The sequence below is a fragment of the Vulpes vulpes genome, chromosome 13 (genome assembly GCF_048418805.1).
Source record: "Vulpes vulpes isolate BD-2025 chromosome 13, VulVul3, whole genome shotgun sequence".
NCBI lineage: Eukaryota > Metazoa > Chordata > Mammalia > Carnivora > Canidae > Vulpes > Vulpes vulpes.
Genome location: NC_132792.1, coordinates 95,443,288 through 95,467,270, shown reverse-complemented (window position 1 = coordinate 95,467,270; position 23,983 = coordinate 95,443,288). Strand labels below are relative to the sequence as shown.

Genomic DNA, 23,983 nt, shown 5'->3' with positions numbered 1-23,983 from the left:
TCCAGAAACTACAAATTGAAATAAGGCAAAACTATATGATAGAATACAGACTTATTCTTGGCAAAGGTTGCCCATATATATGAATGTATGTGAAAATCGCATTCCCTCTTAAGGCTCAAAGGGTTACAGTTGAGGTATAGAGGGGCAGCTAGGTGGCTCAGTTCATGATCCCAAGATCCTGGGATGGAGCCCTGTGTTAGGCTCCCTGCTCATGATCCCGAGGTCCTGGGATGGAGCCCTGTGTTAGGCTCCCTGCTTCTTCCTCTGTACCCCCTCTCTTGCTCTCTCTCTCAAGTCAATAAATAAACAAAACCTTAAAAAAAGAAAAAGGACAGGAAGTCAAAAGTTGAACTAAGAATCTGGGTATTTGTTTTAGATCATTTATTCAACAAATTTTAATCGAGTGCTTTCTTTAGCTCCTAACATTGAAGTGACAAATATGAATAAAAATAGATGCCCATCCTCATGGACCTTGAAGTCATAAGCACAGTATGATTAAGTGTTAAAGATGCTATGATAGAAGTACACGCAGGGCCCAGTGATGACATAAAGAAAGAGGTCAGATCTACTCAGATGTTCAGGAATGATTTCTTGGAATTATAGAATTATATGATCTAGCAATTCTACTCCTAGGTATATACCCAAGAGAACTGGAGGGAAGATAATGTTAATTTTGTGTATGTTAAACTTAAGTTGCCTGTGAAACATCCATCAAAATATATAAATACACATTTATTTGCCTATTTTCTTCTTACTCTGTGAGAGCAGGGACCATGTTTATTTTGTTCACTGTTGTAATAAAAGCCTAGTATGGTGCCTGACTTATAACAGGCACTCAATAAAGATCTGAATGAATGAACTGAATGAATGGATGCAGTTGAAAATGACCAACGGCAGCCTGGATTTGTGAGAAAAAGTATGGGCCAAGATTAGAAATCTGATAGTCATTCTCATAGCTACTATCTAGTGAATGCTTAGTATATATTGAACTAAACACTTCAAGCATATCAGCTGATTTGTTGTTGTTGTTTTTTTTTTTTTAAGATTTATTTGCTTATTTGAGAGAGAGAAACTGCAAAGGATGCAGAGGGAGAGAGAGAGAGAGAGAGAGAGAATCTCCAGTAGACTCCCAGCTGAGTGTGGAGACCAATGCAGGGCTCAATCTCAGGAGCCTGAAATCATGACCTGAGCTGAAATCAAGAGTCCGATGCTTACCTGACTGAGCCACCCAGGCACTGCATTAGCTCATTTGGTTCTTTTAAAAAAGATTTTATTTATTTATTCATGAGAGACACAGAAAGAGAGAGGCAGGCTCCATGTGGGGAACCCAATGCAGGACTCGATCCTGGTACTCCAGGACCACGCCCTGAGCCAAAGGCAGCCGCACTCAACCACTGAGCCACCCAGGCGTCCCAGCTCATTTGGTTCTTTTTTTAAAAAAATTTTTTTAATTTTTATTTATTTATGATAGTCACAGAGAGAGAGAGAGAGAGGCAGAGACACAGGCAGAGGGAGAAGCAGGCTCCATGCACCAGGAGCCTGACGTGGGATTCGATCCCGGGTCTCCAGGATCGTGCCCCGGGCCAAAGGCAGGCGCCAAACCGCTGCGCCACCCAGGGATCCCATCATTTGGTTCTTAAAACAATTCTGAGAGATGTTGTTATCCCCATTCTACAGATTAGAAAACTGACACTTGGGGAGCCAGTGTCACGCGTGATGAATTATGTGGTTAATATTAGCTATGGGAAGAAATGAAAAAGGAGACAGCTTTTAGAAGGAATATAAAGAGTTAAGATGCAAGAGATTTTGATGTAGTTGGAGTGCATAAATTCAGTGGGAGAAATGCCCTAATGGAGCTGAAGAGTGAAGGGGTAGTGGACTCAACAGCAAGAGCTGGTGAAGATGTGGAGAACCTCCTACCTGGGTGGTAGGAATGTAAAATGGTGCCATTGCAGTGTAAAACAATTTGGCAATTCCTTAAAATATAAACATAGAATTATATGACCTAGCAATTCCACTTGTAAGTATAAGCCCAAGAGAATAGAAAACAAATACTTGTAACTGAATGTTCATGGAACTATTATTCACAATATCCAAAAGTTAGAAGCAATCCAAATGTCCATCAGTGGATGACTGGATAAATAAAATATAATATATACACTCAATAGAATATTATTTGGCCATGAAAAGCTACTTTTATGGATTGAATCATGTCTCCCCAAATTCATATATTGAAATCTCAACCCCCAGTATCTCCCCAGAATGTAACAGTATGTGGAGATAAGTTCTTATAGAGGTATCTAAGTTAAAGACAGTAGGGTAGGGGCCCTAATCTGTTATGACTGGTGTTTTTATAAGAAAAGAAAAACACATCTAGGGCACCTGGTCACAGACTCCTGTGTGAAGGGGCAGCAAGAGAGCAGCCTTTTAAAGGAAACCAACCCTATAATCACCTTACTTTGGATTTCTAGCCTCCAGAACAGTGAGAAAATAAATTTCTGTTGCTTAAGCCATATAGTCTGTGGTATTTTGTTATGGCAGCTCAAGAAAACTACTACAGGAATGAAGTACTGATACAAGCTACAATGTGGATGAACCTTGAAAACATCATGCTAAGTTAATTAACCCAGTGACAAAGGTACATATTGTATGATTTCATTTATACAAAAAAAATCCAGGATAGGTAAATCCATAAAAGCCTAAAGAAAAAAAAAAAGACCTAAAGCGGATTGATGGTTTTCCAGGGGATGGGCTTGGGAGAGGGGCAGAAATTAAGAGTGACTGCTTAATAGTTTACTTTGGGGGTGATGAAGATTGGAAATTGATATAGGTGATACTTATATAACATTGTGAATCTCCTCAATGCCAGCGAATTTTGCACTTTAAAATAGTTAATTGGGGACACCTGGATGGCTCAGTCAGTTAGGTATCTGACCCTTGATTCCAGTTCAAGTCATGATCTCAGGGTCATGAGATGAAGCAAGCCCCACAATTGGCTGTGTGCTGGGTGTGGAGCCTGCTTAAGATTCTCTCTCTCCCTCTCCTAAAGAGATATAAAACTTTTTAGTCTAATATTGAAACTAAGTCTATTTTGCAAGTGGTTGTTTCAGGCAATCAGTAAGTATTTATTAACTGCCTAGGATACTACTGAAGCCCTGTGCAAGAAACAAGAAAACTATCAGATATAGTTGGAGAAATAATATATGAAATATAACACATTTCTTTTTTTTAAAGATTTTATTTATTTATTCAAGAGAAACACACACACACACACACACACACACGCACGCACACACACACAGGCAGAGACACAGGCAGAGGGAGAAGCAGGCTCCATGCAGGGACCCTGACGCGGGACTTGATCCCAGGTCTCCAGGATCACGCCCCGGGCTGAAGGTGGTACTAAACCACTAAGCCACCCGGGCTGCCCTATCACAACATTTCTATCTCAAAAGAGTGCGTGATTAATTGCCAAAGGACAGCTATAGAAAATGAATGTTTCAGGATCCACTGTGGGTTAATGAGATTTGGAAAGGCTGCATGGAGGACGTGCCACCAAATTACTCCATGAAGGTTGGAGAGAAGCTATAAAGCTAAGTTTCAGGGGAAGGAATGCTGTAACACAAGGCATAGGGGCAGGAGAGTCTGTGGTATACTTAATGATGACTCAGTATTTTCATAAGGTTAACTTAGGCCACCTGACTGGCTCAGTCACTAATGCATGAGACTCTTGATCTCTGAGTTTTGAGTTCAAGCTCCACATTGGATGTAGAGATTACTTAAAAATAAAATATTTTTTTAAAAAAGTTACTAGAATGTAATGTAATGGATATGATTCATTTGGGCTCTGTTGGGACTCAATGGTTCTAAACCCTATGCAACCCATTGCCATTTTTTAATAACATATTTTGTTTTGTTTCCTTTACTGCATTATATTAAAAATTATATAATACTCTAACTAAAGGATAAATAGAAGAATACCTTTGTAAAAAATATGTATTTGATCCTGCTTATAAGAGGTATCTAAGGTAGTCAAACTCTTAGACACAGAAAGAATGGTGGTTGTCAGGGGCAAGGGGAGAATAGGAAAAGAGGTTATTCAATAGATAAAGAGTTTCAGCTTAGCAAGATGCAAAGTTCCAGGGATATTTTGCACAACAATGTGCATACACTTAATACTACCGTATTGTACATTTAAAAATGGTTTTAAGATAGTGGGGTACCTGGGTGGCACAGCTGATTAAGCAACTGACTCTTGGTTTCGGTTTAGGGTCCTGAGATGGAGTCCTGTACTCAGCATGGAGTCTGCTTGAGATTCTCTCTCCCTCTCCCTCTGTCCCTTCCACTTGTGGTCTCTTTCTCTCTCAAATAAATAAGTAAATCTTAAAAAAATGGTTAATATAGTGAATAATATTATGCATTTTTTACTGCAATTAAAATATGAATTTGAATATACTAAGTGGATTTCTTTTCATGTAGTATGCTCAGGATTCATCCCTACTGTGTCTAAAGACACACTTCCTATTGTCAGTTGTGGGAAAAATGCTTCTTTCATGTTCTCTGTATTCTTTTTTGGAACTCATATTAAATATGTATTAGACCATATCATCCTCAATGGCTCTCTTTTTTTGTTTAAGGTTTTATTTTTAAGTAACTTCTATACCCAACATGGTGCTCAAACTTAAACCCTGAGATCAAGAGTTGCATGTCCCATTGACTGAGCCAGCCAGGTGCCCCAGGTTTTTTGTGTTTTTTTTTTTTTATATATAGGTGCCCCAGGTTTATATATATATATTCAAAATCTTGTCATCTATAGTAGGATAGTTTTTTGTTTCTCCCTCTCTCTCTTTTTTTAGATTTATTTATCTATTTGAGAGAGAGAGTGAGAGTGTGTGCAAGACTGTGTGGGGGTCAGGGGCAGAGAGAAAGGGAGAGACAGTGTAAAGCAGTCTCTGCATTCTGTGTGGAGCCCTACTTGGGGCTGATCTCACAACCCTGAGATCATGACCTGAGCCAAAACCAAGAGTTGGATGCTTAACCAACTGGGCCACGCAGGCCCCTCTGTTTCTTCAGGGTTTTTTGTTTATTTGTTTTTGCAATTGATCTTGCCTTTTCTTTTACTTTCTTGTCTTATTGCCTTGGCTAGAACTTGCAATATTATGTAAAATAGAAGTAACAAGAATGGTCACCCTTGTCTTGTTTCTGATTCTTAAGGAGGAAAGCCTTGTCTTTCACCACTAAGTATAATGCTAGCTGTGGGGCTTTCAAAGATGCTTTCTATCATATTGAGGAAATTCCCTCCTATTACAGAGAGAAAGAGAGAGAAGGCAGGGGGAGGCACAGAGAGGGAGAGATAATCCTAAATAGGCTCCATGCCCAACTCGTAGCCCACCTCTGGGCCAGTGTGGGGCTGGATCCCACAACCCTGATATCATGACCTGAGTTGAAATCAAGAGTTGGTTGCTGAGCCACCCAGCTTGTCTGCTTTTAAAGTGGGATTTAGGGTGTTTCCAAAAGTATGCTGCTGCTTCTGCGAACTTTTGAGAATTCTCCATGTTTGCTGTCAAAAAAAAATCATTATTAAAAAGATTTGTTGGGATCCCTGGGTGGCGCAGCGGTTTGGCGCCTGCCTTTGGCCCAGGGCGCGATCCTGGAGACCCGGGATCGAATCCCACGTCGGGCTTCCGGTGCATGGAGCCTGCTTCTCCCTCTGCCTGTGTCTCTGCCTCTCTCTCTCTCTTCCTGTGTGACTGTCATAAATAAATAAAAATTAAAAAAAAAAGATTTGTTGGGGAGAACCCCCAAAGGTATTGTTCTATCTGAGACTCCCCTTTTTTAATTCAACATTTATTGAAGACTTATGGATCCATTATCAAAAAATAAACTAATGACTGACCTTTCGCTCTCAAAGATCTAGTTAAAAATAGAGCTACCCTATGACCTAGCAATTGCACTACTGGGTATTTACCCCAAAGATACTGAAGTAATGAAACGACAGGACATCTGCACCCCAATGTTCATAGCAGTAATGTCCACAATAGTCAAACTGTGGAAGGAGCCATTATGTTCTTGGACAGATGAATGAATAAAGAAGATGTGGTCTATATATAATAGAATACTACTCAGCCATCAGAAAAGACGAATACCCACCATTTGCTTCGACGTGAATGGACCTGGAGGGTATTATGCTGAATGAAATAAGTCAATAGGAGAAGGACAATCATCATATGGTTTCACTCATACGTGGAATATAAGAAATAGTGAAAGGGATTATAAGGGAAAGGAGAGGAACTGAGTGGGAAAAATTAGAGAGGGAGACAAACCATGAGAGAATCCTAATTCTGGGAAACAAAAGGTTGCATAAGGGGAGGTCGGTGGTAAAGGGTAACTGGGTAATGGGCACTAAGGAGGACACTTCATGAGATGAGCACTGGGTGTTATACTATATGTTAGCACATTGAATTTAAAAATAAATAAATAAATAAATAAATAAATAAATAAATAAATAAATATTAATGACTATGACCCTTCGCTCTCAAAGATCTCATTAACAATACTAGTAGTTAAATCTTTTCATGTATTTAGGTCTACCTTAATCTCATATACAGCAGATTGTTGTTTGACAGCATAAGACCTGGTGATTTTATTTTCATTCAGTCTTAGTTTAGTATGTTTTGTGAAACAGAATAATACAGCTTTGGAAAAATCAATAGCTCTCGCATGATCTATCAGCACTTTTCCTACAAATGTCACCTTCTGTTTACATGGTTCTTTACTGTTCTGGTTGTTTCTGCTTGCTAAGCAAATTCTGTCAATAAATAAATAAATAAGTAGTAACTAGGAAATAATAGGGCCCAAACCGAATTTGTTCATTTACTGAAAGTGCTCAGAGATTGTCAAGTACAGCTATTGATTTCAAAGAAATCTGTTGGGGAAAGATTTTCTTTATAAGGACTATTTAGCTCTGAGATAGGTTCCCTAGAATAATGTCAAGGGAAAATTACTTTTTAGTTTACTTATCTTTTACGTAGAGTGAATACATCTAGTGTTTGCTTGGATAATGTACTTTGATAAACAATTTTGCACAGGAAACACAAACTTTAAAAAGTGAAGTTTTCCTGGTGTGTGGGGTATTTCCAAAATCTGTGTTTCTGCATGTGAGGAACACTTGTACCTTTAGCTCCTGACAAAGTCCATCAACATGTTTTGTGCATATTTACTCCTACTTGCCAAAAGCCTAACTAGGTAAAATTCCTATATACTAGGAATAGGGGCAGTGCTTGAAACTACTTTTGGGAGAATTTCTTACTTTATGTAAATTTCAACATCCGAGTGATGAAGTTTTGGAATATAGGTGAGGTCTGGAGCCGACGACCAAGAATTCTTGAGGTGTCTTTGGTGCAAAATGGTGGTTTTATTAAACCCCGGGGACAGGACCCGTGGGCAGGAAGAGCTGCTGTCCTGGGCCTGGGAGGGGTGGCTGATTATATACCTAGGAGTTGGGACAGGGGTGGGTGTTTGAGGATAGCATACTCTCTAAAGAATTTTGGAAACAAGGTTTCCAGGACCTTAGGGGGCTAGCTGTTGTTGGGAAAAGGTCACTTATTACCCTCTAATAAAACCTGAGGCTCCTGAGACCCTTCAGATGTGTATCAGTGGGCCATGTGGTTGAAGGATGATTGCCAATGTATCTTGGGGGTTTAGAGATAAAGGAAAATTCTAAAGGAATTTTTATATGTTAAAGTAGACTTACAGGCTCCTGGGGGTTGCAGTAAGATTGCCTTTTGCCCTTAGCAAAGTATTAACGTGGAGGCTAAAGGGATGTCCCTTTGCCTGTTTTAAGGATTCTGCCTGTGTCTCTCATGAATAAATAAAATCTCAAAAAAAAAAAAAAAAAAAGAACTTGTCAATGTGCTGCCTGCCTGAGGCTCCTGCCTTATCCTCAGCTACCCCTGTTCCTCATCAATAGAATGACTTTTCTTAAAAAAGAAAAAACAAAACAAAACTATACTCATTCTAGCTCCTGTCTTCCTTCTTTTAAAACAGCACTTAACTTTTTTTTTTTAATATCTTATTTATTTATTTATTCATGAGACACACACACACACAGAGAGAGGGGGGCAGAGACACAGGCAGAGGGAGAAGCAGGCTCCATGCGGGGAGCCCGTGCGGGACTCGATCCCGGGACCCCAAGATCATGCCCTGGGCCAAAGGCAGGTGCTGAACCGCTGAGCCACCCAAGGATCCCTGCACTTATTAACTTTGGATGTCATTTGCAAAACTAATACAGACTCAACGTGGAATAGGGGGAAGATTCAGTAAAGTATAAACATTTTGCTTCCACCATTTAGAGACCGCGATGAACATTTTTCTTTAAACGGTAGTGGAGTGTCGTGAACTGTTTCGTAAACTGTTCTTTTTCCCCCTGGTTTACCATTTTCGACTATTTTTACAACGACTGCTGTCCTTGTCCACATCGGTCGCAGGCCCCGCGGGGGGGGCCGGGGGGGGCGCTTATCTCTCCCCGGATCTCCTTCCGCAGCAGGAGGCTGCCTCGCTCACTCTGCAGCTGCGCGGCCAACGGGGGCGCGGTCCCTTTAAGGGGCGGGCACCGGGCGGGGGGGCGGGGCGGTCCCGGCGCCGATTGGCCGAGCTCGGGGCCACGTGGCCGTCCTGGCTGCGCAGGCGGCGGCCCGGCTCCGGACGCAGTCTGGGTGCTCCCCGCGGGGTCCCCGGGAAGGGGCGCGGGTTGACCCATGTGCGTGAGGAGGTGCCTGGTGGGCCTCACCTTTTGTACCTGCTACCTGGCTTCTTACCTCACGAACAAGGTGAGGGGGCGGGCGTGGGGTGGCGATGATTGCACGCGGGAGATCTGAGTCCGCACACCGACGTGGAGCAGATGCAGCCTCCCGCATCCTGGTGGTGGTGGAGAGGAAGCCTACTCTGTGGCGTCCGCAGGTAGAAATAGGATGTGTTGAACCGTGCCGGCCCTGCCTGCTTCCCGTCCTGCAAAGCATCCCTTGCATCTGCGACACCGAAGTTTTTGATTGGCGAATTTCCAGGAAATTAATTTGGGGTTGTGCATACTACTTTTTTTTTTTTTTTTTTTTTAAGATTTTATTTATTCGAAAGAGAGAGAGAGGCAGGCAGAGGGAGCAGCAGGCTCCATGCAGGGAGCCCGATGCGGGATTCGATCCTGGGACTCCAGGATCACCTGGGCGGAAGGCAGGTGCCCAGCCGCTGAGCCACTCAGGGATCCCCTGTATACTACTTTTAAGGGAAATAAAGCAGTTGGTTCTTGTCCTCTCGGGGAAGGCGGAGTAGAAGAAATCTGACAAATCTGTCTTCTTTTTCTACAACATACCCCTGCTCCTAGAAACCCACCAAGTTCAGGAAGCTTTTAAAAAGAAGAGATCAATCAATCCATTTCCATCTCCATCTTTCCCTCACACCACAGACTCCCAAACTTTTTCTTTTTTTCTATGTCTCCATCCCAGACACTTCCAGTATATTCAAGAGGTTTTCATGAAAATATTTTGGAAAATAAAATGTGAAATTAATTTTATTTAAAGTAATGTCACGTAATTCATCTTAATGAAAAGGCAGGGAAGCAGTGGCACCATGTTTTTATTTTGTTAGGAGGGGGAAGCTGGCCTTGGATTTAGTACCATGCAGGGAAATGTTGGACCCCTGTGGGGTAGAGTGGGGCAGCTCCTCCTGTCAGGGACATTGGGCTGGACACCAAGGTAAAGTGGTGATACCAGGCCCAGGATCACCTCCTACCATAAGGTCTCCACGCACCCCCACTCCCAACCCCAAACCCCTCATGCTTTCTGGAAATAAACTATTAACAAATAACATTTCCTTATACCTGTTCTCCTAATGTGAGTAGCTGTCTTCAGTGCACTCAGAGGATGCTCCAGAACCCTCTTTCCCCATGTCCAGTTGATTTTTAGTTCTAATGATGAAGATCCATAAATAGTACCTTCCTGGGAGGCAGTGATGGGTTTACATCCTGGCTCCACTCAACTTGATCTTTGGGACTTTAATTTCTCTAAACCTAAGTTTTTAAACTTTAAGGTAGGATTAGAAGTCCTCTTCAAAGAGTCGTTCTAAGGATTAATGGAAATTACGTTAGTGAGGTGGCTGGACAAGTGCCCAACATCATAGTAAATTAGGTAAGTGGTAAATACTCTAGAAGAGACGGAAGGAAGGAAAGACAGTCTTTTGCTTATGGTATGATACAGTAATTATTAGCTTTTAACAGATTTGTTTCTTCCTCATTGAATAGATAGCTAAAGTAAAACAACCCCAAAGCCCTATAGCTAAAGATAGCACCTTTTCTGGAATATGTGAATTTCTGAAATCCTGGCCTTTTCACTTACATATTCTAATTTGTCTAGTTAACCTGATGAATATATTGGTAACGTTTCACTTAAAAACAGAATGACCCTCCTTTTATTTTCATATAATCATCAGAAGGGAAGAGTGAGAAGTCTTCATGAAAACCCACAAGCAGCATTATTGGTTAACAAAGGAAGTACCCAAGTAAAACAGTCCTGCAGGCAGATAGCATTTAGTTCATAGCAATTTATACCCTCTCTGGATGCACATTGCATCTATGGAATTATTTTTCTATTTACTGGGGCCTCTCACCATTTTGCAATCAATGTAATAAAGACGGTAGTACATTCCATGTGCATCATGCCTCAAGGTGCTAGATAAAAAAACAAAAAACAAAAACAAAAAAACCAAATTGTCATGTGTTTAGGAGAATCTGATCTGAGTAATAGAAATCGTAGATTCCCAAGGACCCTAAGAATTTCAATAATAAATCCTTTTCCATTTTCCACAAAGGTTTGGAGTGCTTTGGTTCAGGGCTCTGGGGAATGTCAGAGTAGATGGAAAGCAGAAGAACAGTAAAAGGCAGAGAGAAAGGGAGGTGAGATTATATAAAGGAGAAAGAGGAAGTGGAGGCAAGAGTAGCAGAAAGCAGGTGTGAGGCCTGGGTAAGGTTGGGAGAGGTAGTCCTTCATAATGGGACTCTGGTAGGGACTTTGTAACTCTTAGATTATGCCATTGTTTCACCCCAGGACAGTCATGCTTCTTTCTGGCCTCCATGGCAGTTTGACTTGGACCAAGTAGGGGCCAAATGAGAAGGAGCTGTGCCCTGGGCTCCCCAGCACATAGTGACTGCCAAATGAATTTTCTTTTGAATCAATGAAGATTATTTTCTGTTTATAGGACAGGATCCTCTCTTCCAGTTTTTAGTAGACTCTATGCTGGTTTTTTTTTATTTCTCTATTTCTCAGTATAGTTTCCTCCGCAAACTATCTCCCTGTGTTTGTAAAAAGAAAATTGATTAAAAACAAACAAAAAACCTTGTCTATTTTAGGCTTATTGCTTCTAGTGTTAAAAGAATGGTTGATTTTGGTTTCAACAGCAGGTGTTGTGGCTCTCTGGACCTAGTCTGAGTGACACGTTGCTCCAGCCTGTGGAGATTCTGGCAGTAACCAGCCCTGTGGGGCCCAAGCAGCTACTGGTCCTTCTTCCTCTTACAGCTGTTAAGCTTTCAGCCTGGAGTCAAAGTCCACATCTGTTCTCCTTTGAAAGGCTCCCAAATTGCTCCTTCTTTTTCCTATGAAGTGCTCACCGCTGTTCCATTAAATAGCATTTTGCCCTGAGCAACACTTTTCAGTGACATGAAGAATTGCCGAAAGAATAAATATTAGGACTTAATTTCATTTTTCAGAGATTTCTTTTTTTACTCTTGTTTAGCAAGGTAAGGTAAGAACTTCAGCATTTTCTATCTTCACCCCCAATATCTATGACAAAGTTCAGCACACAGTAAACTAAATAAATATTCATTATTTTCATGAAGGTTTTTTTTTCTTAAAGATTTTATTTATTTATTCATGAGAGACAGAGAAAGAGAGAGAGAGAGGGGTGAAGAAGCAGGCTCCATGCAGGGAGCCTGACATGGGACTCCATCCTGGAACGCCAGGATCACGCCCTGGGCCGAAGGCAGGCGCCAAACCGCTGAGCCACCCAGGGATCCCCTTCATGAAGGTTGTTAAGGGTGATGTAATGCATGGCACAGATGCTCACTTTATCCTTTCTCTGTCTCTGTTTTTTTTTTTTTTAATTTTTTTATTTTTTTATTCACGAGAGAGAGAGAGAGAGAGAGAGAGGCAGAAACACAGGCAGAGGGAGAAGCAGGCTCCATGCCAGGAGCCCAACGTAGGACTCGATCCCAGGACCCCAGGATCACGCCCTGGGCCAAAGGCAGGTGCTAAACCACTGAGCCACCCAGGGATCCCCTGTCTCTGTTTTTTTTTTTTTTTTTCTTTTTAAGATTTTATTTATGAGAGACACACAAGAGAGAGGCAGCAGGCCTCTGTGGGGAGCCTGATGCAGGACTTGATCCTGGGATCCCAGGATCATGCCCTGAGCTGAAGGCAGATGTTCAACCACTGAGCCACCCAGGCATCCCTCTGTCTCTGTTTTAGAATGAAAATATCAAGGAAGAATGGGAAGGAGCATACTGAATTATGTGAATAAGTAGATTTCGGAGAAGAAGAAGGTCCATCTCTAGTGAATATTGATCAGAGCACAGCAGCTAGCCGTAATTGTGACATTTAGGAGCTCATACTAGAAGGCTTTGGTGTAGTTTAAAGACAAGTATGTAAATTTGCCCAACCCCAGTCCATTCTGTTTTTTAGATCCTGTGAAGAATCAGTAGAGTCCTTGCCTAAAGCCTTTAATGGTTTTTAAACTTTCCAAAAATTCTTAGTGTTCAATAGTAGGAAAAGATACCCAGGAAGACAAAACATAGTCCCCTCATTCATGAAGTGTTGTAAAAGACAGACTAGAAATACAAGTTGACCTTGGTCAGGTTGGTTTGAAAAAATCCTTAAAATGCTAGAGCACAGAAAAAATTAATGATGCCTAAGGAGAATTAGCTAAAAAGAAAAAAAAAGGATCTTTAGAATGCAAAAACCAAATTCTCCCAAATGGAAGAAACATGAAGGAAACAGAGTATGATGCAGTTCTTCCTTGAAGAGAAACAAAGGAGGGGTTTGGATTTTTAGGTAAATTGGATAGTAGATAACGTGAATACTTTGAGAAAAGAGACTGTGTCCATTTTTCTTGAGTTTCTGCAGTTCCACCGTGGCACTTCTGGGGTCTGGAAAGAGGCTGAATGGTTGGGCATCCTTAGCATCAGACCCAGCTGCTGGGCATCCCAATTTGCTAATGATCCCAGTTCCATTCCCCAACTGAGAGGTAGTCAGGCTTCTGATGACCCTGCAGAAAAACAGACCCACTCTTTCTCATATGACTTGGAAGGTCATTTTTAAATTTTTGCCCAGTGTGTGATTTTGAGGGGAGAAGGATAAAAGTCTTTTTGAAATTCGAGTGTACTTAGGTTTCTTCAATAACAATTTCTTTCATTATATGATCAGTTCTCTATAATTTGTTCATTACTCTGGTATTTGTTTTTCAGTATGTCCTGTCTGTCTTGAAATTTACCTACCCTACACTGTTCCAAGGGTGAGTATCTTTTATGCTTTTTGTACACATTTGTGGGACATGTCCAACCAGCATCATTAGCTGTACTTTGTACTATTTTTAGGGGTACCTGAGTGGCTCAGTAAGTTTAGTGTCTGACTCTTGATTTCTGCTCAGGTTCTGATCTCAGAGTCTTGAAATGGAGCCCTGCTTTGGGCTGCGTGCTCAGCAGGGAGTCTGCTTGAGATTTTCTTTCTCTGCCTCTCTCGGCTCCTCCTTCTGCTCACGTGCTATCTCTCTCCAATAAATAAATCTTTAAAAAAAATGTTTTTAATGACTACATAGATTTTCTTTCTTTCTTTTTTTTAAATCAAATAGACATACTGTAATTTATTTAACCATCTATTAATGGGCATTTAAATTGTGTCCCATTTTGAAGGATAAAAACAATAATATTATCAGACATTTTTTGTATTCAAATCTATCAAATTTCTAGCTATTTCTTTGGGATAGATTCCAATATTAGAAATTTGGGTTAAAGCATATGAACTTCTTTAGTATTCTATTCCTCTTGGATATTAAGTTCTTTTCCAGAAATGTGTTACCAATTTACATTGTCACCCAGCCTCTATATGAAAGCTTCTATAATATTGTACTCAAACCATGACTGTTTTTTTTCTCTCTGATGATTTCATGAGTCCCAAATGGTATAACATTTTTTGTCTTATCATTTCATAGATTATTAATGAAGTTGGACAGTTTTCTTATGTGTGTTACCTACTTGTATCGATATTATCAAGTGTCTATTTGTGCCTTTTCTCCTTTTATTTTTACTGGGGTGTTAGTATTTTTTCTTATTAATTTAATGACTTCCTCATATTTTAAGATGCCAACCACTTGTCCACCATGTTTATTAGAAATTTCCTTTTTTTTATGCAGTTTGCCCTTTGCCTTTCATTTTGTTCATAATTATTTTGATTTTTCAAAAATATTTTTAAGTAATATCATAGAGAATTTATTGCTAAAATATAAGAAGGAAGCAACAGAGAAAACTACAGATAAATCTAGCATGTGGTCTTTTTTTTTTTTTAAGATTTTATTTATTTACTCATGAGAATACACAGAGAGAGAGAGAGAGAGAGAGGCAGAGACACAGGCAGAGGGAGAAGCAGGCTCCATGTAGGGAGCCTGACATGGGACTCGATCCCAGGTCTCCAGGATCATGCCCTGGGCTGAAGGCAGCGCTAAACCGCTGAGCCACCCGAGCTGCCCGCGTGTGGTCTTATGATTGAAGAATGCCATTATTAAAAAGAAGATAGAAGGAAAAAGTGGTGTGGAGCTGGGTCAGTAGTCAAGATGTTGTAGAAGCAGCATGGAGGGCTTTAGCACTCACATTTCCCTTCCTCACCTCATCCCCATTCAAGCTTTTTATTTTTTTATTTAGTTAGTTAAGATCTATTTATTTTGGACAGAGAGGAAGAGAGAAAGCACAAGCATGGGAGAGGGGCAGAGAGACAGAGAAACTCAAGCAGACTCTGTGCTGAGTAGGAGCCTGATGCAGGGCTCGATCTCACCACTCTTAGATCATGACCTAAGCTGAAACCAAGGGTTGGACACTCAACTGATTGAGCTACTCAGGCACCCCTCCACTCAAGCTTTTTTTAAAAAGTTGTTTTATTTTTATAGTGGACAAATATATTGATAATTATGATTGGTACCATTGCTTTCTTTTTTTTTTAAATTTTTATTTATTTATTCATGAGAGACACACAGAGGGAGAGAGGCAGAGACACAGGCAGAGGGAGAATCAGGCTCCATGCAGGGAGCCCAACGTGGGACTCATCCCCAGTCTCCAGGATCATGCCCCAGGCAGAAGGCAGGGGCCCAACCGCTGAGCCACCCAGGCGTCCCCCTAAATTGTTTTAATTATTATAACATTTAAATATGTCATACAGCATGACATCCTTCATTCTTTTTATTTATTTATTTATTTATTTATTTATTTATTTATTTTTATTTTTTTCCTTCATTCTTTTAAAAAAAAAATTAGACAAATGCAAACAAAAAAGCAGGGTAATGATCTTTGCTAGATGAGGTTCAGGACAAAAAGCACTAAACACATGAAGAAAGATGTATTATGATGCTAAAGCATGCAGTTAAAAATAAAAAGACATGTTATAGGGGCACCACGGTGGCTCAGCAGCTGAGCATCTGCCTTGGCTCAGGACGTGATGTCAGATCGCGGTTCTGGCTATACATGGCTCTGCGGTGGCAAATTGGTACAGTATCTTTGGCACTTTGGCAATATGGGACACTATTTCAACAGTCTGAATCCTTCAATTGCACGATTCCACTTCGAGGAATTTATTTGAGAGATTTACTTGCACTCACATAAATGAAATACGTATGAAGATGTACATGTGAAATATTGCAGCTCTGTGACAGCAGGCATTTTTAAACAGCCTCATTTTCATCTCTACAGATCCCATTAAATAAATTATATTAGGTCCTTAATGGAATACTATTCAAATGTCAAAAAATAATGACACTCTCAGGTGCTGAAATAAAAAGATTTTCAAGGGCAGCCCCAGTGGCGTAGCGGTTTAGCACCGCCTGCAGCCTGGGCTATGATCCTGGAGACCTGGGATCGAGTCCCACATCAGGCTCCCTGCATGGAGCCTACTTCTCCTTCTGCCTGTGTCTCTGCCTCTCTCTCTCTCTCTGTGTGTGTGTGTCTCTATAAATAAATAAATAAATAAATAAAATAGATTTTCAAGATACATTTAATGGGGGACAAAAGCAAATCTGTTACAGGGTAGTACAGTACTATCATGTAGAATAGTGTGTGTGTGTTTTTCTTATTTAAAAAATAAAGGTGGGATCCCTGGGTGGCGCAGTGGTTTAGCACCTGCCTTTGGCCCAGGGCGCGATCCTGGAGACCCAGGATCGAATCCCACGTCGTGCTCCCGGTGCATGGAGCCTGCTTCTCCCTCTGCCTATGTTTCTGCCTCTCTCTCTCTCTCTGTGTGTGTGACTATCATAAATAAATAAAAATTAAAAAAATAATAATAAAGGTGAAGAAACTACCAAGAGTGGTTACCCATAGGAAAAGGTGGAAGCTGTGCAGAGAGGGGACAGGCAAGGGAAGAAGACTTGCACACTTCTGTTTTTACACTTATGGATTTTTGTTTTTTATCGTATCACCAGTACATTATTTCAGGTGAACTTCAGAATTACTTTGTCAGGTTTCCCCCTACTACTTCATAGCAAAACTTTAAAAATATTGTTTATGATTATGTATACAGTAGTCCCCCCACATCCACGGTTTCTCTTTCTGCGGTTCTGATCACCTGTGGTCACCTGTGGTCTGGAAGTAGATGATTCTTCCCTGACTTATTATCAGGGGTGAATGGTAGCCTAAGGCTCTATCACAATGCCTACATCATTCACCTTACTTCACCTCACCATCTAGGCATTTATCATGTCACAGAATCTCAAGAAGGGGGAGTACAGATATTTTAAGAGAGAGACCACATTCACATTACTTATATTACAGTATATTATTACAACTGTTCAATTTTATTATTGGCTATTGTTAATCTACTGTGCCTAGTTTATAAGTTAAACTTTATCATAGGTGTGTGTGTGTAGGAAAAAACATATTTGGTTTGGCACTATCTCCAGTTTCAGGCATCTGCTGGGGGGGGGGTCTTAGAATGCATCCCCCCACAAGTAAGGAGGGGCCCACTGTATTTCAGTTAGTAAAGCTGGGATATTGTTTTCTCTGTTAATGAATAGGAATCATTTCCTGGTCCTAACTGTCTTGTAGTCCTTCCAGGTTGAGACTTAGGGAACTTAGGTGGGAAAGAAGAATCTCTAGATCTGGATTGCTTTTTCCCCTGTGTACCAGTGGATATGATATGCTGACTTTTGTTCCTCCAACAGACTGTAAGGTCTACAAATGGAAGACTTTTTAAAAAATCGGTCTTGCCACTGGAGTGTGACACCCCAGTGCTTAGAACAATGCCTGGCACATAGGAGTTACACAGTAGGGCAGCGTAATTCATTCTATAAATCCTTATTGGGTGCATACTATGTGCTGGGCACTGTTTTAGACATGTGGGGTACATCAGAGGAGAAAGCAAAGATCTCTGCTGTTGTGTAACTTTCTTTTCTCTCCTGCCTGCCCCTTAAATTTACTTGCTGTGAATGGCACCTTCTATCTAGTTGCCCAACTGAGAAACTCCCAGAAACCTGGGAGTTGATTCCTTTGTCTTCTTCATCCTTAACATCTAGTTAACCACCAGGACCCCCTGAACATCTCCAGAATCTGTCCTCCTTCTTCATCCAAATCATCCCTTCCTGGGCCACTGTCATCTCTCAAATTACTATTGACATTTTGGGCTGGGTAATCCTTTGTTATGAGGCTGTCCTGCACATTGTAGGATGTTTGGCAGCATCCCTGGCTACACTCACCAGATGCCAGTAGCACCCTCCCTTCTCCCACCGCAGTTGTGACAACTAAAAATGTCTCTAAATACTGCCACATTTTCCCAGGGGGAATATCCATATGGTTGAGTGCCACTTCTCTAGATCATACTGTTGGAGGGCATGACCCATATCTGTCTGCTCTGCTTGGCTGGGTCTGTGAAGGTTTTACAAAGAGGCATATAAACTGGATCTTACAGGATGAGCAAATGTTCACCAAGACACAAGGAAATGGGAGAATATTATGGGTGAAGAGGACAGCACATGGAAACTCTTAGAAGTATGAAATGACCTGGCACATCCAAGGCTGTGGGTTGTTTAGTATGGCTGGAATGTCGCTGCCCATGGCAGATGGACAGGAGCTGATCCTGGAAGGGGGAGAGTGCAAGTCTTGGAAGGCTTGTGTGTCACACACCAGTGACTTTATCCTGTAGGCCAGCCAGTTCTCAACTGTCATGCCACAACACTTGGGTGTGTTGTAATCACTTCTGAGGTGAGGTGTCTCAAGTCATAACTCAAAACAAGGTTTTAAAATCAATAAAGCAATAGAGTGAACCAAGGTGAAGTTATGCCTGTAATACCGTCTCACTCATTTTGAATTTTGCTGTACTTTGTGCAATGGCAGGGGCAGGGGTGCTTAATTTACAACCTGTGCTCCCCCTGTACTCTGCATGCTGAGGAAGTGTGTCTCACATGAATTACATGACCCCGAATGCATCGTGGCAGAAAAGAGGTTGGGAACTGCTACTATCCACCTGGGAAGAATCAACCATTTTTAAAACGAATGAGTGAACAAAATTAAGTTAGCATTCTGGAACAAGCCCTTTGGCTGAAAGGTAGAGAATGGATGTTGCAGGACCATCCTGGGGATAGGGACACCAGTTAGGGCACTGATGCTGGGTTCAGGTGTGTCACAATGGGAGTCTGCATGAGGCAGAGGCAGAAGAAATGGAAGTACTTGAGAACTGTTATGGGTTTATGCTTAACAGGATTTCATGAGCAGATGAGGGAGCTGAGTGAGGAGGAAGAGCAAGGATGACATCTAGGCTCTAGTTTGGCTGATTAGGGATGCAGAAGCGGATCAGGATGGGGAAGGGAAGTTCAAGATCATGTTATAGGCAAGTTATTATTGGGAGCTTGTGGCGTATCAGGGTGGCGGTGTCCAGGTAAGCACAGTTATTATTGGGAACAATGGGAGAAGTGGAGACAGTTGTTGGATTGTTCAGGAAAAGTCTAGAGTAAGAAGAGAAGACTATCAGTGTCAACACTGGATGGTACAGCTGGACTCAAGGATAGTACAGGTTGAGAAGGAGGGATCTGGGAACTGGGATGCCAGCTAGGAGAGAATGGGAAAAGAGAGTTGGGGGAAGGCTTGGATGTGTATATTTGTGTCAGCCAATGGGTCTGCAGGGGCTGGATGGTGTTTGAGCCCATGGCATTCTCTCAAATTCACATTGGCCCTTATCCTTTCTAGGTGGCAGACACTAATTGGTGGACTTCTGCTTCACGTGTCATGGAAGCTGGGCTGGGCCGAGATCAACAGCACTTCAAGGTAGAACTACCTCTTCTTGCTTGATTCATGATTCATACCCTGCATTCTTTTCACATTATTTGATTTCTTCTGGTGTTACGTTGGGAAACACGGATGTATATTTGAGTTGCTTGATCTCTTAGTTCCTTTCTGAGATTTTAATGCTTTTATAACCATATAGAACTCAAGGAGTGTTATCCTGGTTAGTGATGTTACTAATATAATATTAGAATTAATTGAGATACATAATTTATAACACTGTATTAAGTGAGCTTTGTGTTAGGTCATGGGAGCACAGTATATGGGTTTCTAAATCTTTTTGTAAATTTTTAATTTTGAAATTATTTACTACTTTACAGAACAGTTAGAAATAGTGCAAAGAACCTCTGTACCCTTTACTCATATTCCTCAATTATTATTTTACCTTGCTTCTCCCATCATTTTCTCTTGAGATAAATATATATTAAATATATATATATATACATTTTTTTCCTGAACTGTATGAGAATAAGTTACAGATTTGAGGGTAAAATGCCTGTTTTCTTTATTTCTAAATTCTTTAGTGTGATTTTTCTTTTTTTTTCTTTAAGAATTTATTTATTTAAGGGAGAGAGAGAGAGAGCGCACAAATGAGAGGGGCAGAGGGAGAGGGAGAGAGAGAATCCCTAGTGGACTTGGTGCTAAGTGCAGAGTCAGATGCAGCTCTTGATCCCATAGCCCTGAGATCACAACTTGAGCCAAAACCAAGAGTCGGTTGCCCAACCAACTGTGCCACCCAGGCACCCCTTTAGTATGTATTTTCTAAGAGCAAGGACATTTTCTTACATGGCTGCAGCTCAGTAATCAAAATCAGGAAATTAATATTGATGCAATACTACTATCTACAGACCAAATTCATAGTGGAAGAAGTGATTGGTCAACAATGTATTAGAATTTTTTTAAATATTTTATTTATTTATTCATGAGACACAGAGAGAGAGAGAGGCAGAAACACAGGCAGAGGGAAAAGCAGGCTCCCTGCTGGGAACCCGATGCAGGACTCCATCCCAGGGCCCCAGGATCACAACCTGAGCCAAAGGCAGACGCTCAACCACTGAGCCACCCAGGCATCTCAAAATTTACCATTTAAAACAATTTGTAAGTGTACAATTCATTAGCATTAAGTGCATTCACAGTGTTGTGCAACTGTTACCACCATCCATCTGCGGAAATTTCCCATCATCCCAAACAGAAATTCCATAACAAACAATAACTCCCCACCTTGCCTTCCCTCCCGCCAGCTCCCAGTAACCACCGTTCCATTTTCCATTCTATGACTTTGCCTACTATAGGTACCTCATTTAAGTGGAAGCATACAGTATTTGTCCTTTTGTCAGTCATTATTTCACTTACTGTCCTCAGACTTATCACAAGTAAAAAAAAAAAAAAAAAGAATTATCACAAGTATCAGGATCTCCTCCCTCTTTGAGGGTGAATAATATTCTGTTGCATGTATACACTGCAATTTGTTTACCCATTCATCTGTTGGTGGAATTCTTCTTCTGCCTTTTTTTTTTAAAGATTTTATTTATTTATTCATGAGAGACACAGAGTGAGAGAGGCAGAAACACAGGCAGAGGGAGAAGCAGGCTCCCTACTGGGAGCCCAATGAGGGACTCCATCCCAGGATCGCGGGATCACGCCCTGAGCCGAAGGCAGATTTCAACCACTGAGCCACCCAAGCGTCCCCTTCTGCTTTTTGAGGGAGGGGAAAGAGGAATGACTCTAAACTGGATAAACTCAAAGATTCTTAGGTTCTTTGCCCTGGAAGAAGTGATCTTCCAATGTTAAAAATTTGAGACCCAGTAGACACTGTTGTCCCTTGAACTTACGTGATGCTGGGTTCTACCCATTGCAGATCAGTGGTCATACCCTCTTTCATTCCCCCTGCTAAATTCTCAGAGACCATCTCACTTCTGTCTCCTGGACTATCTTAGGTGGCTTCACAGCCTTACACATGATGTCGGCTCAGTTAAGCTCCTGTCAAAGATCTTAGCATCTTAGTTTGTAGTGGATCTCGTGGTTAATGACCGCTGGCACAGCTCAGGATTTCTAGTTGCCATGGACCCTTGGTAGAAGGGAGTGACCAGAGGGCTAGCAGCAAGGACCTGGCCCCAATGTTCCTTCGTGTGTTGCCAGGATAGGTTTGTGTTTGCCACGGTTGCGTTTCCTACTGGGCTTGGCTTTCTGATTGTATCAGTAGAGAACTGAAGCCCAGCTTTGCTGTGTGATTGTGCACTTAGGTAGAGATAGCAGAGGTTGGACCCTACTAAAAATAAAAACAGCAGCAGGCAGACAGCTTGGAGTCCCTGAGGTCATTGCGGAATGGGGATTGTACCAGTGGGTGGTCCCCAAATCAATATTTAATAACATATGCCACGAGAGCTCATTTAGACTCCTTATAGCCTGGAGTGTAGGAGAATCCCAGATTCCCTCTTAAAACAAGTCACAGAACCTGGCATCACATTTCCTACTTTGCAGAGAGGCCATATCTGCTGTGTTGGTCAATCTCTGGCCATGTCATGTATTGACTCCATTGAGTGACCTGATGGAATCAATCTTCTCTAGGATTTTTACTTGGCAACCGTGATCACCAAATGTTGGATGACACCCTGAGGCCTTCTGTCTTTAGAGAGATAGCACTGGTTTTTAGGCACAAGTTTGTCTTTATATGGCAGCTACTGCCACTACCAGACAATTGCAGAGCAGCAAAGTGATTTTTCTAGCAGATGTTGAAATCCTGTGCTGTAGACTATCTGTGTTTCCAAAACATGATCCAGAAAACTGACTAGACATCTGGCAGTGAGACCACGGCATTGGTTACTAGAGTCTGGAACCATTGCTTATAGAATCAGGTGTGATTTCATTGGAGACTTTTCATACCATCCTTTGGCTCCTTTATTACCAGAATACATTTTTAAATAAAGATATTTTGAAAGTAATGTGTACATACTACTTTTTTCACTATATCTAAAACAGCAATTTTTAAAAAAGATTTTATTTATTTATTCATGAGAGACACACACACACAGAAAGAGAGAGAGGCAGAGACACAGGCAGAGGGTGAAGCAGGCTCCATGCAAGGAGCCTGATGTGGGACTCAATTCCGGGTCCCCAGGATCACGCCCTGGGCTGCAGGTGGCGCTAAACCGCTGCGCCACGGGGACTGCCCTAAAACAGCAAATTTTTAATTCCCAAGTTTTCAAGTATGAGAAGCTCTAAGTGAATAATTCTATGCCACAATTCCTTTGTGACCAGAGGTTTCTAACAGATGAAGAAGAAAGCCCCACTCCTTAATTTTCCACTGAGAATCTTTGCTGGAAAACCATAAAAAATTTCTTTGATAAAACCTCCAAATTAACTCAGTCCTGTCCCTAAAGAAATGAACAGTGAACAAATCAATTAGGATAATTCTTTTTATGATTGATTTTTTGTTTTTAAGTGAAATAGCTCATCTTCATCAAAGTTACCGGTGGTTGGAGTTTCTCAAATATGTTTCAATGTGTTGGTATTTCATTTTGAGTGATTCTTAACAGTTTTATGAACAGTTACCGTTGCTCAGAGAGGAAAATTAACACTCAATTCTTATGTTTTGGATATTTTTTCCTGTTGTTTTTTTTCCCAAGGAATTCTTTATGTGTATATGTAGGAATTACTTTTTGGGAATGATAAAACCAGCTTCCAAAGCATTTTCAGGAAAGATACAGAAAGCCACTGAAGAGACATACTATTGAATAAAATCTGATTGGTGTTTGTGTGGTGATTATGGTAGTTTTCAGGAGAAAAGCCCATGAGACCAGGGATGGCAGAAGGACAAGATTTTTTTTCAGCTTTATTGAAGTATAATTGCCAAACAAAATTGTAAGATTTTTTTTTTAATTGTAAGATGTTTAAAGCGTACATTATGGTAACACAGTATACGTATGCATTGTGAAAGATTCCTTCCATCTAGTTAATGAGCATATCCATCACATCACATATTTATTTATTTGTTTTGGTGATAACATTTAAGTTCTACTCTTTTAGGAAATTTCAATAATATGACATAGTGTTATCAACTATAATCACCATTTTATGTATTAGATTCTGAGACTTTATCTTATAGCTGAGAGTTTGCACCCCTTTATCCACTTCCTCTATTGACCCATCCTCAGCAACCACCTTTCTTTTCTTTGTTTCTGTGAATTTGAGTTTTTGTCTTTGTTGTTTTTTAGTTTTTCCTTTTTTAAAGACTCCATGTATAATTCTAAATACCATACGGTATTTTTCTTTCTTGGGATAGGAGTTTTGGACCTTCAAATTTTATAATTTTATAATGGCTGCAGGTCATGCCCATACCACCCAATGCGAAGGAATCTACTGAACTCACACTTTAGTGTCGACCACACTTCATATTGCTGCTGAATCCTGTCCATA

General features: G+C 41.0%; 1 protein-coding gene across 18 annotated transcripts in view; it reads left to right on the top strand.

Annotated features, from left to right (window-relative positions):
* The window catches only part of TMEM241 (transmembrane protein 241), a 123,565-nt gene that overhangs the window by 1,037 nt on the left and 98,545 nt on the right, over window positions 1–23,983 (top strand). For 12 of the 18 annotated variants that reach the window (XR_003236183.2, XR_011996750.1, XR_011996751.1 and 9 more), the window contains exons 1-3: window positions 8,651–8,828; window positions 13,505–13,551; window positions 19,472–19,549. Coding sequence is in view for 12 of the 18 variants with exons in the window: in XM_072735083.1 (XP_072591184.1) it covers window positions 8,757–8,828; window positions 13,505–13,551; window positions 19,472–19,549 (197 nt within the window). In the remaining 6 variants the exon portion in view is untranslated. Of the gene's footprint in view, window positions 1–8,650; window positions 8,829–13,504; window positions 13,552–19,471; window positions 19,550–23,983 lie in introns of those variants that run through there. The other 6 variants (XM_072735087.1, XM_072735088.1, XR_011996752.1 and 3 more) reach the window with 5 other exon arrangements.